General features: G+C 30.0%; 1 protein-coding gene across 9 annotated transcripts in view; it reads left to right on the top strand.

Annotated features, from left to right (window-relative positions):
• The window catches only part of LOC129605857 (serine/threonine-protein phosphatase rdgC), a 174,638-nt gene that overhangs the window by 123,685 nt on the left and 36,508 nt on the right, over positions 1–14,445 (top strand). For 8 of the 9 annotated variants that reach the window (XM_055515834.1, XM_055515844.1, XM_055515843.1 and 5 more), the window contains one exon: positions 11,202–11,329. In XM_055515834.1, the coding sequence (XP_055371809.1) occupies positions 11,202–11,329 (128 nt within the window). Of the gene's footprint in view, positions 1–10,951; positions 10,992–11,201; positions 11,330–14,445 lie in introns of those variants that run through there. The other variant, XM_055515839.1, reaches the window with a different exon arrangement.

The raw sequence follows: 14,445 nt of genomic DNA, 5'->3' as shown, positions 1-14,445 counted from the left end.
AATTTTTGTTTTTATAACTTTTTGTTCTCAGAGAGTATAAAATTGTGTAAGGTAACTAAATTTTCCAAAAAATGGGAAAAATTCTATCGACGTTTTCAGTTCATGTTAATATTTGTGATAACACAATAGCTTGTATGTATCAGAATGACTCGATACATCAATTTTATTCTAGATATTAATTAATATAACTTCTTTCGTAAATTCTTCAATCCGAAATCCCTTAAAAAAGAATTTCACTTTATAGTATAATTTTTGCAAAAGTCATTTTCGATTCAATTTTTGTTTGAAGTTTTTCTGCGTTTGGCTGCGGAAAAGAAAAAATTTTAAAATATTTTTTAAATAATGTCCAAATAAAAGCAAATCAAAGCACTGAAGATTGTAAAACGGTTTTTTTGTCAAGTTTTTTCGCAATCTTTATCTGTTTACTCTCAAATATTTCCTACAAATTTTCATTAAAAATACATACTATAAATATAAGTTTTAATTAAGAAAATTAAAATAAAACCACAATCAGATTTAAGTTGTTTTTTTCCAAATATATATAGCAGAATATTGGGTAAATGTAGTAGATGTAGAACACCTGCAAATTCGAATTAAATTTTATAGAAAAATATGCTGCCTGCGAAATCTTGTTAAAATAATTTTTTCAACGGGTTTAAAAGCTGTATTATATTGGTATTATATTTTATTTGTACAAATATAATTTGAGTAATTTGGTTTGAAATATGCAAAAGGAAAAAAAGGAAAAAAACATTATATAAAAAACTCTTATTCAATTAATACTTTAAAAAAAAATACAAAGTGTTTATAAACTAATATAGGAAATTTAATAAAATATTTGATTAACCTAATTTATTTCATTTGAAATTGTCTACACATACTTTGTATATCTAAAATTTTTAAAATGTTCTTTGAACTTTAAAAAATATTTTTAAATGGAAAATAAAATCTAATTACTATCACCATATTGGAGGCGGTCGAGGGAGGGCGAAAGACTATAATATTATGATGAAATTTCTGTTATAAAATTTTTGTTCATTCACAATGCTTGAAATATAAGGGTAATACTTTTTGAAGGAAATTAATTTTGTTTTTATGATTTTTTTTCAGTAAAATTATTTCGATTATATAATTTGATATTTTGGAAATTTCATTTTGACTTAATTAACTTAAAATATTATATTTTAAAGCCTGATTGAAGTGGAAAGCTTTTTGCAAAACAATTTCAGAAAAATTTTTTTTACTAATACAAAAAAAATATAACGTACATACATGCGTGCAAGTACATATTGAACAAACACATGATAATTAAATTGCAAGTTAACTTTGTTTTCAGATAGCCAAATTTTATAGACAATAAAGTAAATTGTTAACATACCAAAATTTTTGAAGTTGGTGTATAGTTATATATATATATGTAAGTCCTTGAAGTACAATTAATTATGTTATTCAATTCTCTTAAGTTTTGATGACTAAAAGTTTTATGGAAAAAAGTTAACTATAAAATTTGATTAAAAATGTAAGAAATCACTTACAACTCGTAAGAGATAATTGATTTATTATTCTATTTGAAAATTATTACTATGTATAATATAATTGTTTATGCTTATTAGTACCGTAGTATTCAATCAATGAATTTATTGTTAAAATGTGATTGAGATAAGATTCCTGCTATAAACATCTGATTATAAATATAATATTATATTACTATAAATTATCTGATTATAACTTATAAACATTTTTAAAATTATTAGTTTCTTAGTTTAATTAACTATTTCCTGAGTCAATTATACTCACCGTAAAGAGGACAGCGAGAATTTCCAGTATGTTGTTTTTAATTCTCTGATATTCTAGAGATACGATTCATATTTGCGCATCTCTCGAACTTTTTGTTGACCAATACCGTAAAAAAGCCTTTACAGAAAAACATAGTTAGTTGACCATGAACTCCTCTGCTAATTTTCTGTGCTAATTCCTACAAAGATATTGTACTATATTAATTATAATTTTGCAAAATTTTGTAATTGTATATGAGCCAGTGCACTTTTCAAGAAAGTAGAACATAACCTAAAGGAATTAATGAAAAAGTAATTAAATTGCTTTTGTAACGGAACTGATGCTAGAAAATGACGTTGCAAATAAACCACATTCTTGCATTTAATTTATTTGTAAAATATACGTACATATGTATGTAACTTTATCATAATACGTACATATGTAAAAAATCTAGTATTTTCGCACTCTTTAATTTTTAAAAAAGTAAACATAAAAACAAAATATGCTTACTTTTCTTGAATAAACAGTTATCCTTATTGCTATACTGTATTGCAATTTACAAAGCATTATTTCGAAATACCAATGTGCAATTATTTAAGTAATAAGTGTATATTATTTAACTGTAAATAACAACATAACTTATGTACATTATTTCATATTGTACATAATATATTATACACTATTTCATATTAATGTAGCACTGAAGTGGAAATATTGCTTTTAAAGACAATCTGTGTACCTACATTATTAAAACTACTTTCATTCATATACGAAACTAGTTCGAGGATTGCATGCATTTAGGATGAACAATTTATGTAGTCTTTGAAATGAAGCAAAAAAAATTGAAAAGGCGTTAACATAATGCTCGATTCTAAGAGTTAATTGTGTTAGTTAGGAAAAGTAATTATATTTTTTAATGACATGGCATATACCGTTAGCTTTCTGAATTTATAAAAATTTGAAAAAGCTTACAGCTTCGGAGATATAAGGCGCCAAAAATTTAAATTTTACAAATTTCAAGGGTCGGTAACGTAAAAGGGGGTAGAGATGCAAAAAACCTCCCTTGTAACTAAATCAACTATTTATTATTTTTCAACTAGTGTTAAAAGATGTTAATTTCAGACTCCTACAATCTGAGATCAAAAAAAAAACGGCATCAAAAATTTGGAAAAAACGTATGCCGCGGTAGAAGAAGCGAGTCACTGCTTTTCTGCGTTTGCAAGATTCGAACATGCTTATTGGATTCACTGCAATAAATAGTTAAAAAATGTCATTTTTAGGAAAATAAGTTTCTAGTAAACATATATGTGCATATAAAATGTCAGCTTTCTATCTTCAAGGGTCTAGAGGTTTTGTAAACATATCCACGGACGGGCGAACAGAGTTAAACTAATAAGCACTTTTTTTCGAAAACCTTTCGGAAATGTTTTAAAAATGTTCGATCGATTGTGAAAATATCCGTTTGTAATGGTAATTATGTCGTTAATGCTCAACTATTAAACGGAATATGTAAAGATCGTCGTTTTGTAGAGAAAATAAAAGTTTTCATTGTAAATAAAGCAAAATTCGTTTACACCCTTGATAACCAAGAAAAATATGATTAATAAAATGGCAAAATTAATTTTTATCTTTTAAAAATTAATAAATTCAAGAAATTTATTGCTATTTTCCAATTCAAATTGCTAAAACAAAAAAAAATTTTCGTCATCACGGTTGATTTGAGGAATAATTGGATTTAAAATACTATACAAATAAATGAAATCCCGCAAATTTCTGATATTGCTTTTTCTAGAAAATTGATGTTCAATGATTGCTTTTTTTAATTTTAAATTAATATATTCGTGGTACACCCAACCCTCGATTTGCACGGTAGATTGGTTCCTCAAAACTACCGTGTAAATCGAAAATCGTGCAAACCGAATCCACATTTTTTTAATATTGAAAATTAGAGATATATGTACATATCTTATAAATCCGCAATAGGTATGATATCAATGGACCATTCAGGAAATATTCCTCAAAAGGAAATAATGAAACCATGTTATTTATTTTTGTATAATCACTTGTTTTATTATTATTAATAATCTAACAAACAAAAATTTAAAAAAAGTTCATTTTAATTTGAAAAACAATAAAAAATAAAACTTCCTTTTATTCGAAATAAAATACTTTTTATTTTTCGCTAATATATTTCGTGCGCTACATACGCACTTTATCAAAGCTGATTTTCTTCTAATTAAGACAACAAACAATAAAAATTGAAATCTATTAAAATTAGGAATATTATACCTGACTTAATATAATCTACCTGACTTAATCTAGAATTTGATTATTTATTTATTTTATTTTTTTTTTTTTTTTTTTTGTTATTATTTACAAACTAAATTTATACCTGTTTTAAACCTTAAAACTGGTCAAATAATTAATTTAAAGAGCCAAGTAGCCGCGTTACCTTCGTCCGTGTTTAGTAGGCAGTCCTTGTTTGATTTGTATATCTGCATGCTTTCATGAACTTCTCTCCTGTGTTTTCCTTTTACCTCTTTTAATACCTTTAAGTTATCTTCCGTGATTGTATGATCCGTTTCATAAATGTGTTTTGCAACCATAGAATCGAAAATCCGGTTAAATCCTACTCTCCTTGCACGTTTTATTTTACTTAAATGTTCCTTAAGTCTTGTTGTAACGGGTCTCTTCGTTTGTCCTATGTAAAATTTATCGCAATTATTACAATTGATTTTGTACACACCGCATCTTTCATGTATCTTCAATTTATCCTTAGCCGAATTTAACAAACTCCTAAGTTGATATTTACTATTGGTTTCCGATGTCCGAATATTGTGTTTCCTTAGTTGTTTATTTATCAAGTTTGTACAGTGATGATCATAACTTAAAGATGCCCATGTTGTTCTTTGTTCTTCCAATATCCTGTTCTGTTTAAACAATGTGCTCATATTCTCCTGCTCAATTTTTCGTTTTTTCTTCCTAATGAGTTTGTTAATACGTTCAGTAGAATAACCGTTCTTCACAGCCGTGTCCAAAATGAAGTTTACTTCTGATCTATAGTCGTGTCTGTCCATCGGTGTGGTTAGCATTCTATGGATCATAGAGTTGAACGCCGCCATTTTATGTTTCGTTGAATGGTACGAGTCCTTTGAAATGCATCTTTGTGTTGTTGTTTTCTTCCTATATATCTTGAATCCAATTTTTTCAGATTTTCTTTTCACCAATATGTCCAAAAAAGGTAACACTCCATTTTCCTCAATTTCGAATGTAAATTCGATGTTTCTATGTAATTTGTTGATGCATCTGTTTATATTCTCCAGTTCTTCCTTGTCCACTATCGCGAAGACGTCATCAACATACCGCATCCATACTCTAGCCATCAGAGAATCCTCCTCCATTCTTTTTTCCAATTTGGACATAAATAATTCTGCGATAAATGGTGAAAGTGGGTTGCCCATCGATACTCCCGATGTTGTTCTGTACATCTCGTTTCTGAATTCGAAGTAATTCTCCTCCATGCAAAGTCTTGCTAATTTGTGGTATTCTTTTACTTTGTTGTTCCAATTTTCTGTTTCTGTTTCTCCTTCTTGTGTTGATAACCATACTTTCAAATATTCAAGAGCTTCGTTAACTGGAACACTGGGAAAGAGCGCTTTGACATCGAACGATACCATTAATTCATCAGGACCAATCTTTAAGCCTTTCGTTTTTTCTATAAATTCCTCTCTATTCGTAATAGAACAGGAACGGAAATCCATTTCCCCAAATCTTTTCACGAGCCACTTCGCAATTTTATATGTTGGGGCGCCGTTAGCGGAAATGATCTCCCTGAACTGCTCACCTTCCTTGTGAATTTTTGGTAGACACACCAGTTTCGGAACTGATGGATTCGGCATCGTCAAGTCGTTGATTCTGAAGTCCAGAAACTTACACTCCTTTAAAGCTTTCTTAACCTTCATTGGTCCTAATTTTTCTAAAATTTCCGTTGTTAAGTTTATCTAAGATCTTTTCATCGTAATCGTCCTTGTTCATAATAACGATAGTGTTTCCCTTGTCTGCTTTTATGTAATACACTGGTTTTTCATTCAAACTTTCCACCGTTGCATGTTCACTTTTGGTTTTGTTATCTAGGTTGCTGTTGGTGTTGTTGCTTCCTCTTAGTATTTTGTATACTTCTTTCCTAATGTTCTCCTTGGCTCCATGATCCGCTCCTCTTATGGCTGTCTCCACGTCTCCTATGATGTCTTCCTTATCAGTTCGCTTGGGTGTGATTGCATATTTTAGTCCTTTGTTGAGAAGGTCCATTTCCTTCGTGCTAAACGTGTAAGACGATTTATTAACTACTAAGTTCTCGATGGGATGTGTTTCAATGCTCATCCGTTTAGCAGGTTGTTGCGCATTCCTTAAAGTTCCCAGACGTCTCAATTTATTGTTTAAAATCATTCTTTTTCTTATTTTCCTGCATTTCTCGCCGGCCTTTATTTTCATAAGTAGTCTATTAAAGTCATCATCTGAAGCTCCCATTTCTTTGTAAATCCAGGACAACTTCAAATGCGTAGTATACGAAAGCAAGTTCTTATGTGACAATTCTGCGTATTTAGAATCAATACTCCCTTGTATAAGTTTGCGTTCCGCTTTTTGTTGAACCTTGTCAGCCTTCGGTAAGTATGGATTAATTTTCAAACGATGGCTCCCCGGGGTGACTCCTTTCCTTTAATTAACACAAATTAGCAAGACTTTGCATGGAGGAGAATTACTTCGAATTCAGAAACGAGATGTACAGAACAACATCGGGAGTATCGATGGGCAACCCACTTTCACCATTTATCGCAGAATTATTTATGTCCAAATTGGAAAAAAGAATGGAGGAGGATTCTCTGATGCCTAGAGTATGGATGCGGTATGTTGATGACGTCTTCGCGATAGTGGACAAGGAAGAACTGGAGAATATAAACAGATGCATCAACAAATTACATAGAAACATCGAATTTACATTCAAAATTGAGGAAAATGGAGTGTTACCTTTTTTGGACATATTGGTGAAAAGAAAATCTGAAAAAATTGGATTCAAGATATATAGGAAGAAAACAACAACACAAAGATGCATTACAAAGGACTCGTACCATTCAACGAAACATAAAATGGCGGCGTTCAACTCTATGACCCATAGAATGCTAACCACACCGATGGACAGACACGACTATAGATCAGAAGTAAACTTCATTTTGGACACGGCTGTGAAGAACGGTTATTCTACTGAACGTATTAACAAACTCATTAGGAAGAAAAAACGAAAAATTGAGCAGGAGAATATGAGCACATTGTTTAAACAGAACAGGATATTGGAAGAACAAAGAACAACATGGGCATCTTTAAGTTATGATCATCACTGTACAAACTTGATAAATAAACAACTAAGGAAACACAATATTCGGACATCGGAAACCAATAGTAAATATCAACTTAGGAGTTTGTTAAATTCGGCTAAAGATAAATTGAAGATACATGAAAGATGCGGTGTGTACAAAATCAATTGTAATAATTGCGATAAATTTTACATAGGACAAACGAAGAGACCCGTTACAACAAGACTTAAGGAACATTTAAGTAAAATAAAACGTGCAAGGAGAGTAGGATTTAACCGGATTTTCGATTCTATGGTTGCAAAACACATTTATGAAACGGATCACACAATCACGGAAGATAACTTAAAGGTATTAAAAGAGGTAAAAGGAAAACACAGGAGAGAAGTTCATGAAAGCATGCAGATATACAAATCAAACAAGGACTGCCTACTAAACACGGACGAAGGTAACGCGGCTACTTGGCTCTTTAAATTAATTATTTGACCAGTTTTAAGGTTTAAAACAGGTATAAATTTAGTTTGTAAATAATAACAAAAAAAAAAAAAAAATAAAATAAATAAATAATCAAATTCTAGATTAAGTCAGGTAGATTATATTAAGTCAGGTATAATATTCCTAATTTTAATAGATTTCAATTTTTATTGTTTGTTGTCTTAATTAGAAGAAAATCAGCTTTGATAAAGTGCGTATGTAGCGCACGAAATATATTAGCGAAAAATAAAAAGTATTTTATTTCGAATAAAAGGAAGTTTTCTTTTCACACCAATAAAAAAAAAATTATATTTCGGAAAAATTATCAACCATTGAAGAAAAAAAAATTTTTTTGAATAAAAAATAGTTAAAAATGTTCATATAATTTGAAAAGCAATTAAAAAAATTAAAAAGTTCATTCTGTATCATCTTCACTTGTTAGAAACACGACAGCTCTTTTCTTGTTTCTTGCCGGAAATTCTTCACTACTGCTACTAATTTCCCCAATCTCAGAGTTATTTTTTAATTCATTTAAAACTGTTTAAGTTTACTGTTAAATAAAAAAGTGCTACTTAGCAATGATTTAAAATCTTGAAAACATTTTTTTTTTTAATTTATGTGACCGTGCTAAACTGAAATAGTGTCGTGTAAATTGAGGTTTTTCCCCATTTCTAAGACCGTGTTAAACCGAAACCGTGTAAATAGAGTACCGTGTAAATCGAGGGTTAAGTGTAGTACTTTTAAGTGTTGAAAAATTACTTAAAAATCACAAGAAATGTTTTCTCACATTTAAAAACCACTTAACTGAAATTAATCGAAAATTTTTATAACTTTAATCAAAAAGCAATAAGAAAACGAACAAACAAGTAAAAACGTTTCAGTCGATATAAACCGACCGAATTATACCCTGCACCTTAGCAAAGAGTTTAAAATTTGTTTTTGAAATATCTAGAATTAGCTCTCATTGTTGTATACCAAGTATTCGAACCTGACATATCACTCAATAGAAACTGTATGGACATGTTTGATCTATAATTCGACACACAACTGCAAAGTTTCATGAACCCAGTTTTATTATTTTTCCAAATATTTAAAGCTGGAACTTGTCAAGCCATTCCACCAAAAGTTCGGTTATATATTTGTTTTATAATTAGACACACGACTGCCATATTTTATGAATCTGACTTTATTATTTTTCCTAATATTTAAAATTAACTTTTGGAGTTGTATGGCAGCTCCCCGAACCAGTTCAGCCATTCTATTAAAATTTTCAGAACATATGTAGAGTATAATTGGACACATTTTTGCAAAATTTGATATTAATATTTTTATTAGTCTTGAGATATTTAAAAAAATCTCTTTGGGTTGTATGACAGCTACCCGAACCCGTTCTCCGAATTGGTGCAACTTCAACAGCAGCCGTCGTTTGCAAAAAAGAAACATCTTATGAAAGTTTGGTGTCAATTGCGTTATTCGTTTTTGACTTATCGTGCGATCGGACGGACGGAATTTTATGCGAAGCAAGAATATATATATATGTCCATACTGTCATCGACTCCTTCAAGTGGTTACAAACTCCATACCAAAGTGAATATACCCTTTACGTAGGTGCAGGGTATAAAAAGAGAAATCACATACAATTCAAGCAATAAAAATAACAATTCAAGCGCGACAGATCCGTTCAAATAATTTTGAATACAGTACACCAAGTTTATAAGAAACAGGCTCTTTTAAATCCAAATATTAATTGATTAAGAATTAATACCAATTACTTATTCCGGTTTTAGTTAAAAAAATATTGAATGTGAAACATAAATGTATTAACTTTAACTTTTAAATGATCGAATAAGTTTTATTTTTTTTGACAAGTTAAAAGTTGAAGTTTTAAATCGTTTGCCAGTTAAAACGTTTGTTAGTCTTAATCGGTTTTTGTGACCCTTCGGGAAAATCATAATCCGTAATTATTTGAGAAAAAATTAATTAAACAGAATAATTTTTAAAAATTTTTTATGGATTGCAATTTTGTTCAAACATTTAACATAAATATTTCATGGTATTTAGCACATTTAAATCGAAAATTTTGAAAGGAAATAAATCCCTGCAATGTTGAAAGTATGTTTTTTTTTATTTTATCGATTTTATCCGATGATTTTAAATTTAACAATAATAAAGCAAAACTTTTAAAACAAGAAAAATATCCTTTTTGATTGCAACCCTTATTATATCGTATACATAATATGTATGGAATTTTAATATTTTAACCCTTTTGTAATAGTTTTTCTCTATTGAAGTGTGCTTTTAATTTATTCTGTTGCAGAATATTAACAGAACTACAAGAAGAGAATAATATGCTTTTCAATTTGAATTAGTTTTATGTGAATTCTTATAGAATTTAAAATAGAAAACTATTTCAAAATAAAGCTTCACTAAAAAAGAAAAAGGTTATAAGCAAAAGCACTGAAAACACAAAGGAAATAATAAAGAATAGTGATGGCAACAAATTTTGCATATCCAGCTTTTGACGGGAACACACTTTTCCATAGTAGGGATGTGTAAGCAAATTATTTCGGATAAACTGATCGGATGAATGCAATAAGTTCGGATGAACTGATTTTGATGAAAATTTACATGTAAGTTTACTTCGACTATGGCACGAATTGATCAACTTTTGCCATATATCAGGTCTTGAGAACTGGACCTTTTTGCGGGTCTATTATACATTTTTGATCATCTTGAAGAGAGTATTGAACATATTTACTTGAAATTTCATATATGAGTTTCTTTTGACCGTACGCGAAACCTACTAAGTTTTGAAACAAATCAAGAATTTCTTGAAATTTAATATTTGAGCTCTGATTGGTATCGGAAGTTACTGGCGATCTTTTTGTAGAATGGAAGCATAAGCTCAAAACGAAACTTTTCTAAGAGCCAAATTCACATTTTTCTAGGTATGTTAACTAAAAGCTTATTAGTATCCTTGTAAAGAAGTGTTTAAAACGCATTTTCTTAATCTTCTGGAATACTTTTACTAATCTAGACAATATATATTGCGGTCGGTTATGTGCTGACCACATCACATTTTTGTCTTTTGGTTCATTCTTCTAATTTTACTGTTGCAAATCCGTTATATTTGTTTTGATTTGAATTTTTCACAAAATATTCGATTTTATGTACAGAGACAGCAATAAAGGGGTTAAAATTCAATTAACATGCCAATATGTACTTCGGTGATTCATCTTGACCTTTAGAATAAATAACATTTGCGCATTTTAAAATTTTAAAATTCGAAAGAATTTTCTCAGTTTGTTCATTGTTTTCTTGTTGATTATAACTTTTACCTTGTGGTTTGCTTTATACGAAAATCAAAAATGACGTGTAATATGCTTATTTGACTAAAATTTCAATACTATTTCGAAAATTTTACAACTTAGAATTCAATCTTCTTAGAATTTAAAATGGACCCCAATTTAATATATGAAATAATTAAAATAATAACATTTAACAAAAAAATTTCTACATAAATTTAGTTTTTTGATTCATATGTACATATACCAAAATTGAATTTTTTAATATTATATTTTACAGCTATGAAAGCGGCACTTCTTATTCAAAGATGGTATCGACGATATTTAGCGAGAATGGAAGTTAGACGTCGTTATACATGGACAATTTTTCAAAGTATAGAGTATGCTGGAGAACAAGACCAAGTTAAGGTAAGTTATTTATTATAAGACATACAAATAAAATAAATTTGAACGATTTGGTGTGAAAAGATAGAAATTTGAAGAATATTTGATTTTTATACACTCAAACTAAATCGTATGAGGAAAGTAGAATCTTATGTAAAAATAGAATCTATTAGAAAAATAGAACCCAATTTTTTTCAGCTAACAAAAATAAAAATGGTGAACACTCAAAATTTTTGATGTGTAGTCGCACTTTAAGATTATATGGTTTTTAATTTAATTTGCAGTAAATAAGAGTGACAGCAGATTTTATCGAGTTAAGTTTAATTTTCAAACAGTAATTCTTTAGTTGTCCAATTTTATTTGATTTATAAACACTTACTTAGAATCTTAACAGCTATTAATAATATAGATAAATATACATAGATAAAACTCGAACTTTAGCTCGCATTCCGACTTAAGTTATGTTAAAGTGAAAATTTTCTTTAAAACAAAAATATAAACTAACATGTATATACATTATCCTATAAAGAACGATAACTGACCGTAGAGGTTTCAGAACTTTAACATGGTGAAACTACGTCGACACAAATGTAATCTTAGACACCTGCAAAACCTTTCTTGGGGTATCAGTTAACTTTTTTTCCACTTTTTTTAAATACTTCTTCGGTAATTTTGATTTGCTTGTTTAAGAACTATTCAGTTAGTAAATCAACAAATATTTTTGTTTCTTGTTTGTTATACTAGTAAAAAAAACCTTTTCAGAATTATTGAAAAATGTGAAAAAATTAAAATTTGTAAAATTTGTTAACAGTTTTTGATGGTTATCCTTTGTCTTCCAGTTTTTTGGTCAGACTTCAAGTGACTCTAATATTATATCGAACTTTTTTGCTTCTCATTAATCTGGCGCTTTTATTGCCGACGGGGGACTTTTAAGTTGATGAATCCTGTTTTGAGTCGATGTTAGAGGAATTTTCGGGCTTTAATAGCTTTGATATAAATGGAATAGTTATTGATAAGGTTGTCGTTTTGCAACATTTGTTATCTTTCCATGATGATTTGATTTGCGATATTGTTGTTTGCGTCTTGCTGGTCTACTCCTTTTCTTTACAATTTGTCGATTCGTAGTGGAGTATTTCTAGACGTTTGAAAGAATTCTTTTGTTATTCCGGTCCATGAGGAGGTCCTGCGTAATTAAATTGGTAATTATAGCCCCATTTTTAGTTGTTTACTGTTCCTAAACTCTTTGAGAAAAACCTATATGATTATTTTTACTCTTATTGTGGGCCATTTATTTTTCCTAATCAACCTGGTTGAAGTTGTTTCTGGAACAATAGAGTTTCTTTAGTTACGTGGACCGCTCGATGAAATTTTTGCTGTTATTGATAAGGCATTTGACACAATCCTACACGACGTTATTCTCTTGAAGCTGAGAAGAATGGGCTTTTCTTCTCGTAGTTTGTCTTCTACTTATTTTTCTGAAAGAGTTTGCCAGGTACTGTTTCGTTCTTGTTCCTCGATAGCTTTTTTGGCTATTTCTGGGGTTCCCCAGGATGGTCATTTGGATTCTCTTCCCTTTATTGTGGCAGCTAATGACTCTTTATGTGTATCCGGTTTTAGGGTTAGTAGTTTTCCTGAAGACATGAAGATTTGTAACAAAACATGATGAAGGCAAAATAATCTTGATAGGCTCGCATTATGGTGTAATAGGAATGTTTTACAGTTCAATATAGGCAAGTTTCGGGTATTAAGAATCTCTAGAAGGCATTATTTAGAAGAAGGAAAGTTTTGATTACAGGCTTAATGAGCAAATCTGGAGGGGGTTGATCAAATTTGTGATCTAGGTGTTACGCTGGATTTGTGATCTAGGGGTTACGTAAGCTCTATTTTAAGATGCACTTCAATTTGATGGCTACCACTACGAGTTCTGCTCTTGGTTTTGTCATGTGTTATCTGGTTAAGTAAATGTGTTACAGAATATTATAGAAATGCCTATTAAGTGCTTCTTTCAATTTTTAGGGCATTAGTAAGCTTATATTTAACATATCTAGAAAAATAAAAATTTGACTCTTAGTGGAGTTTCGCTTTGTGCTACCAAAATTCCCTGAAATGGTCGCCAGTTAGTGTTGGTAACAACCAGAACTCAAATATCAAATTTCAAGCAATTCCATCAATCCGTTCCGTAGATATGGTAAAAAATGTAAAATCGGCCCTCAGATTAGTTTCCGAGCCCTGATCTTTCCAAAATCATATGTCTTTCCAATATCTTATGTTCATTGTTTTAATAGGAAGAATTTACATATTATTTTTAATGAAATCGGTTAATTATTTCTGTTTATATACGCAAAAATGTATATTTGGCCCGTGGTAAACGCCCAGTGGCTGACGCCTGATTTCTTCCAAAAAGTAGGAGGTTTTGCGGACCGTCGAGTGAAGCTTATATATGAAATTTCAAGTAAATCTGTTGAATATTTTCTTCAAAATGATCAGGAATGTAAAATAAGCCTGCTAAAAAGTTCATTTCCCGAAGCCTGATATATCCCAAAAGTTGATCAATTCGTGCCGTAGTCGAAATAAACTTATATATAAAATTTCATTAAAATCGGTTCAGCCGAACTTGAGAAACACGCGTGCAGCACAGACAGGCGGAGTGATAGACCGACAGGGTGGCAAAAATACCTTATTTACACCTTCCTACCATGGAGAAGTGCATTTCCACCGAGAACTTGATATGCAAAATTTGTTGGCATCACAAAACCTACCTCTTGTGTATACAATACGGTCGATAAAAAAGAGAAATAAACGTGATGCTCTTTTTGATAGACTTTGAAGTGACTGACTTTAAAAGTGATTGCTCTTTAGGGCAATTTTGAAGGAAGCAAAGTATATGTTTTAAAATTGGAAAAATGAGTGTTAGTAGTTTCACACGTTACGCCATTTTTGATGTTCACCTTTTTGCAAAATATCCAACTCGTTTAAGATACAAAGTTGAAGTTTGTGAAAATTTATAAGACAACGGGTTTTTTTTTAAAGATAATATTTCTTAAGTACTTTTTAATAAACTTTTTACTTGTCTCTGGCTTTCTTAAAGCTTTCTTTTAGAAATTGAAAATTCTGAAATATTTTATTTTGAGAATTTATTG

The sequence above is a fragment of the Condylostylus longicornis genome, unplaced genomic scaffold (genome assembly GCF_029603195.1).
Source record: "Condylostylus longicornis isolate FDR11 unplaced genomic scaffold, ASM2960319v2 ptg000016l, whole genome shotgun sequence".
NCBI lineage: Eukaryota > Metazoa > Arthropoda > Insecta > Diptera > Dolichopodidae > Condylostylus > Condylostylus longicornis.
This window is presented reverse-complemented; position numbering and strand designations above follow the sequence as displayed.